The sequence below is a fragment of the Oculina patagonica genome, unplaced genomic scaffold, assembly GCF_052425735.1.
Source record: "Oculina patagonica isolate OP01 unplaced genomic scaffold, crgOcupat unplaced1124, whole genome shotgun sequence".
In the NCBI taxonomy this organism is placed as follows: domain Eukaryota; kingdom Metazoa; phylum Cnidaria; class Anthozoa; order Scleractinia; family Oculinidae; genus Oculina; species Oculina patagonica.
Window position 1 is genome coordinate 1 of NW_027557111.1, and position 6,679 is coordinate 6,679.

Sequence of the window (6,679 nt, forward strand, 5' to 3'; positions counted from 1 at the left end):
ATTTTTAACAGTAACTTAATAATTATAGGGTTATATTGAATATGATTACAAAGTTATCAAGGTTTGAAGATTAGAGTTATTCCTGATTTAGACACCAAACATTTTATAAGTTTAACCTATTGTAATAATAAATTGCCCTGGCTCAAATCAAGATTATTTCTGCTCGTTGAATCAAATACAGATTAAGGGCCATGGTCACATACCTTATCCTTGTCTTCTAAGGTGATATCAAGGTCTATAGAGTGAGGTGCTCTCTCAAGAGGGGCTCTTGCAGCCCCTGAAGATTCTACTGGTGATTGTGGAGAGGTGATGGCAGCATCAGCCATGTACAGTTTAGTGGGTCTGGTGATCATGAATAGAGCAACAAGTATGAATAGTTAAATAAACATTACAAAAAGCCTGCACACCAGGGGTAATAGGGAGTTTTGGTTGCAAAGCAAATGGAACAGTAATTTTCCAAAACCTCCACTCAGAAGATGTGGACTACATTTTTAAGGAAGTCTCTTCATTCCAGTTAGTACGAAGCATCAGAAAATTCTGTACAATTTGTTCATTTCTCCCATTTACACCCCATCAAGGAGGATCTATAAGAGCGGGTCATTCATGTCTTTTTTTTCCTAGACTGCAAATTTCTTTTATTTTCTCCTGAAGACCGAATCCCCCATTGACCTTAGACCGCCAGAGTGAGTGCCCCCAGACCAATGGTCAAAATTGGCTTTAACTGCCAGACCGACAGAGTAATAGCCCTTCATCAAGGAGAAACAATAGCATTTTACAAGTCCATACCTCTTTATCTCAAGTTCCACTGTTCCAGTGATTTTTCTCAACATGCCAATGACTCTTGCATGACTAAGTCCTTGGACATCTTCTTCATTGACCTGGTGATGTAATACATGCATAAGAGGAATGGTGCTACCAGCAAAGTTTACATTCAACAATCATATTGTTATAACCATATCCTGAAAATATCTTCATTTTCACATATCCTTATTACAGATTCCAAGTCATAATTACTTAGACTGTACAGGTGAAAAGTTATTATTTGAAGCTTTTTTTTTTCAGAAGGTGCTAATAGTATGCAGTGATCAAACAGCAAAATACTATGTACATGTCTACCATTGACTGTAGTACAGAAACAGGCAATGTGATAACTTCATCATCTGACTCTCAACAAGATTAACCCTCCAAGTTAAGACTATTTTAGTCGCCATGGTGACTAAAATTTTGGAGCTGGCGACTAAATTTGAACCAAGGTCGCCAGCCTGGCGAGTAAAATTGAGAGGAAGGATTGAAAGCATCAGCTTAATTTGGTGACTAAAATTTTTCACTGGTGACCAAAACTTGAGTAGTTGGTGGCCAAATGGCCACTAAGGAAAAAAATAAACTTGGAGGGTTGAAGATCCCCACTATTAAAGTTATTCGTTCAAGTAGCTGTACTATGTGAGCAGTGATGACAGCCTCTAACTACTTTTAATTAATAGCATACTTGTACCTTCAAGATCTGGTCCCCAACTTTTAACCTGCCGTCACTTTCAGCCACACTGCCAGGGCTTATTGTTTTGATAAAAATTCCTTGAGCCTACAATAGAACCAAACATTTTAAGATAGAAATTACTGGCATGTCAAATACATGTTTGAAAACAATTAATTTATTTTCAAAATAGCTACAGAGCAGTTTCACTTTAGCATTGAAAGTAATTCGTATTTGTTTTGGGTTTGCATTTCCATGCTATGTGATTGGCTACTTACTTGACCAATCAGAAGTAAAATCATAACCAATTGTGACACACTGACATGTTATTCTGGGCTTCATGCCAGCATCGTGTACTTGCTTTGTGTTTTGATTGGTTCACTGGATTGTCTGTGTCCTTTGCAATTGGCCAGAGTGGTTACTTTGGTATTGGTTTGTGACACTCAATTGAAAAAATCGCTCCTAATATGACAGTTGGTTCATTTTAGTCACTTACATCTGAACTGAAAGTTGGTGCAGCTACCAAACTGAAACCAAATCCACGTGGGCCTTTATCAAGCTTCAGGCTAAAGTGTTGGCCCTGTACAGATAAATAAAGAAGACAACAGATTAATAAGATCTCAGGAACTCAAATAAAAAACACTTGCCTGAAATAACACACTCAATTAACTGACAACGAATATACCGGCACCAATAGCCGATTCCCTCTATAGCGCGCGCCTGCAGGGAACCACGGTAGTTGTATTCATCAAACCATGCGCGAGACTCAGCAACGATGCACGTTGCTGAGTCTCACACATGGTTTGATGAATACAACTACCGTGATTCCCTGCAGGTGCGGCTATAGAGAGGAATCAGATATTTACCATCCATACATCAACAGTTCTGAGTTGGGTAGCAGCTTTTGAAAAGGTCACAAATGAATGGCTCACTACCCTCTGATACAACAATAGAACCAACAACAGGAACAATGCCTAAAGCCTTTCAAATAAGCAGCAATATTTTTTTTATTTCAAAGGCACTTTGACGGTAAACCTAATAAAATATATATGATATGGAGATAAAGACATTTGTGGTGTAGAAAGGGTTAAAAATATAACTAGTTATTATAGAAACCTACATGAGACTCTTCATCTTCATCCTCATTCTCCTTCCTTTCACTCGTATCATCATTCAAATAGACTTCATCGTCACTGGAGCCTGTCATGTTCTGATCTGGGATATCAAGAGACTGGGATGGGCTCAGCACTTCAGAATTTGTTTGCTGATCCATGGCGTATTTGGATTCAGCTAGTCGTGGTCTTCTTTCCACCAACAGTCGAGCAACTGGTCTTGCAGCATCAAGATGCTGTCTAGCCACCACAAAGCCAAGGCCATCAACCTTGGTACCATTAATCTAGAAAAGGGAGAATTCAAAAACAAAAGTCAAAATAAACAGTTGAAGGTTTCATGGTCACAAAGTCATGTAGCTGTGTTTGGTAGCCTTGGTTTATCAAACTCTGAAGCCCTGAAACTTGTGAGCATTCTGTATCTTACAAAGCCTTGGCTTTAAGACACAAATTTACTCAAAACTTAGACTTGGGCAGGCCAACACCCAAATTTGGGCTTCCAGACAACACAACACAGGAACTTGGCCCATACAAACTCAACACATTGATTAGTAGCCCACTGCAAGTTAGCCCAGGGATGTAGCTAAGAAAACATTGAGCCAGCTCATCAACAAGCCCAGCTGGCTTTTCTGGCCTTGGCAGCTTTAAAAGTTCTTTTTTTTCATGTGAAATTTCAGCCTGATATAAGTTCTCTTTCAGCCGATGAAGTTAGCTGGCAGCTGGCCCTTAGCGACATCTCTAACCACCTTATCTGTTACCATGGAAACAGTCAAAAGACATACCTCTAATATCCTGTCTCCTTGTCGAAGATCTCCCTGAGTGGCTGCTGGTTCCCCTGGTACAACATCCTCAACATAGATCTTCTGATCTTCACCTTCTGTAATCAGCAGGCCAATTCTTCCTTGTGTTGTCCTAGTCAGGTTTAAAACCTCCACAACACCTGCCTTTGTTGAGCCAACAAACTTCAAAACAAACAAAATTTAACACTTATATAAAGTTGAAGTAATGGAACAGAAGCAACATGTTACAAACATAGTTACAGTCAAACCTCTTTAAAATGGACACCATAGAGAGACAGAGCTAAATGTAGCTCAAGGTGTCCATATTATAGAGGTAGAGATTCTATGAATTCTGGAACCAAGAGAACTATCCCTAATGAAGAGGTGTTCAGATTACAGAGGTGTCCACGAGGAGAGGTTTGAATGCACTCCTAGTACAAATAATTTTCCATTTCTTTATTAGTTCCCACTAACAAACAACAACAGACAATTAAATAAGACAGTGATTTGGACAGCAACAACAATAGAACTGTAACTTACCCCTGTGGGTCTTCTCAGCACTACAAGCTTAACATGCTGCTTTGTGGCTCTAAGTACATTGACTGCTTCCATGTGTTTCATTGTTGAAATGTCCTGACCATCCACCTAAGAATAGAGTTAATATAAAATAAGCACAAGCAGTGTAACCTGCCTTATGCCCAGCTAGTTTGTATGACCATCTTGCTATTACAACCACCACTGACACTGAATGTGCAGTCCTTGAACTAACTCAGGCTGCTACACACCCAGATTGTGGAGGCAGTTAAGCCAAACAATATGACCAATACAATCAGGCCATGAACTACTGTTTTCTTCTTAACATTCTAAATTAGGGTGCAAGAAAAATGGGTTTTCCCCTTTGGGCAAGCTGCAACCAATGTGTTCTAACCCAAAGCTCTTCTCAGTGTCCTTACTTCATCAAGCAACTAAGAAGTCCAAAAACGTTACTTGCCCACCAGGCAACTGATGGATAAAATCCAATAGCCTGACAGGAAAATCCATTGGCACCAGGCTACTGGACAGGACTTTCTTTTGCAAGCTACTTATGCCCTGGGCCGAAAATAACTGTTTGAGATAGCAAAAAGAGTTTAAAACAATAATTAAAATTTGAAAAGCAGCCTGAAGGAAAAGAACCCTTTACCATGAGTATCTGATCTCCTTGCTGTAGACGGCCATCCTCTAAAGCAGGACCACCAACAATGTCCCTAACAAAGCATCCTCCTACAGTGTTTGCTCCTCCAGACAAAGTGAAGCCAAGACCACCTGAACTTTTCACCAGCTCTATGTGTAACATCTGTGATTGAATGATTGAAAAAAACAAATGAACAGGACTCAACTAGATTAGTTTGAGTGGTACTAGGGGTTTCCCCTTGATCATAATGGTTAGAACCACCTTGTACAGTGGATTGAACAGTTAAACCACACAGAAAGCAATGCAATTAAGGTTTTATTTGGAATCAATGGTCACACACTAGTACTATGGTTGTGGTCAAAGTCCATCAAAAGTCTATTGTGACTCAGGTTATAGCCTCTCATTAGTAGCTTTGCTACTCACCTACCCCACAGTCATGAGTAAACCTCTAGCACCAAAATCCACTAAAATCAATGTTACTCTATACCTACTGAATGAATTGATCACACAGTGATGGAAAATAAGAAAATTGTTAAAAATGAGCAAAGAAATAACTAGGGTTACCTCTTCTTGTGGAGTCATGCTTGCTGGTTCATTGTCATATTCCACTCCTGATGTGGAAGCCGACGCTTGCTCTCTTTTTGCGCTCATCAGTGCTTCCTCTATGTCACTATCCTCAGACTCTGACTCTGAAGATGAAGGAGAATGAAAGGCTTCATCTTGTAAAAGTGGTTCACTGCTAACCACAGACGCTTGTGTTAATTCCTTGATGTCTGGTTCAACTTCTTTCTCCTCTGTAGATTCAATGGATGACAGCTTTCCCATAAGCTCTTTAACACTTTCTTCATCATAAATAGAACGATCAGGAGGGATAATGTCAATGGAGGATGCCCTCCTTGAGTCTTCAACATCACTAGATTCATCTTCAGCTAATGGAGCATCGCCAAGAGATGACACATCAGCATCTTCATCTTCTTCACTTTGTTGAAAAGCAGCTTGCCTGTTGATTTTGGGACTTTCCGTGGGTCTGACGGATATGACATTAGGGAGGGAATTTGTTGGAGTTAGAGTGTTGTGTTCCTTCTTGACCTGCATAACCGGTTCCGAAAGCCTGTTAGCTAGGCTAGGATGATTGGATTCTGATGAATGAGGATATTTTACTGGTTCATTGGTCATCAGACTGGATCTCAAACTAACAGGAGCTTCAGTGCTTGATGCTTCTTGCACCTTAAAAACTTCATCTCTAGGTGAAGACTGTTCTCTAGTTGATGAGGCTGACGATCTCTTGCTCAGTGATGGTGAATGATCAGTTTTAAGCTTGTTCTGAATGTCTGCAAGAATTTGGGCAGGGTCCACATCACTGGCATTGGACCCTGATCTTTGTAACAAGGACGGAGGAATAGAGGACGGTTCTCGTTTGACAAGCAGCCTCACTTCTTGAGGACCCATACGTATTTGATTAATGGCTTCTTGGTGCGTTACACCTTGCATGTCTTTTCCATTAACCTCCAGAACAATATCACCAATCTGAAGTTTACCACAAGCTGCTGCCGGTTGCCCTGGAAACATCTTCTTGATTCTGAGGAAACCTTGACATGCAACAGATATGTTAGCATACTTCTACAGTGCAGTATTATTATATTCAACTTAGAACAGAAAAAAAAAGCATAATGACATTTAAGTTAAATCAGGATTGACTTCATCAGGAAAGTAAATTTGAACTGACTAGTCTCAATTTAACTATTAAAACAAAAAATAATAACTAGGTAAATCTACTTAAAAGTGGTTGCATGACCAGTTTTTTCTTTTTTGGTTCCTAGCTAGTAAATAAGCTTGCCATCAAACCAAATTGATGGCTATTAATTTTACTTGTAAATTTCACACTCTTAATCATTTTTATATCCCACACCTTACCATTTAATTTGAAAATTTAACATGGTTGTTTTATTTTGAGCAACCACTAACTACCAGTAGCTATCTTTTTATAACTAAGTCAAGATCCAATTTACTTCAGTAACTGCCAATACCAACTAACATGATTATAGAGAAATCCCGTCTAGACAGAAAAAATTAATTTTATTTAATTGTTTTATCATAAGAGTTAAAAGTTTTGGACAAACTATCAGACAAACTACTACTAAGTCTATAC

General features: G+C 39.2%; 1 protein-coding gene across 1 annotated transcript; it reads right to left on the minus strand.

Annotated features, from left to right (window-relative positions):
• Nucleotides 1-13: 13 nt before the first annotated feature.
• Nucleotides 14-6,119, minus strand: LOC144639621 (tyrosine-protein phosphatase non-receptor type 13-like; the record flags this gene model as incomplete). Its single annotated transcript, XM_078498912.1, has 9 exons — nucleotides 14-342; nucleotides 787-878; nucleotides 1,493-1,579; nucleotides 1,968-2,051; nucleotides 2,592-2,867; nucleotides 3,363-3,542; nucleotides 3,900-4,004; nucleotides 4,540-4,692; nucleotides 5,095-6,119. Coding segments are annotated over 9 exons (2,162 nt in total), but the record flags the coding sequence as incomplete, so codon positions are not given.
• Between the last annotated feature and the right edge of the window lie 560 nt (nucleotides 6,120-6,679).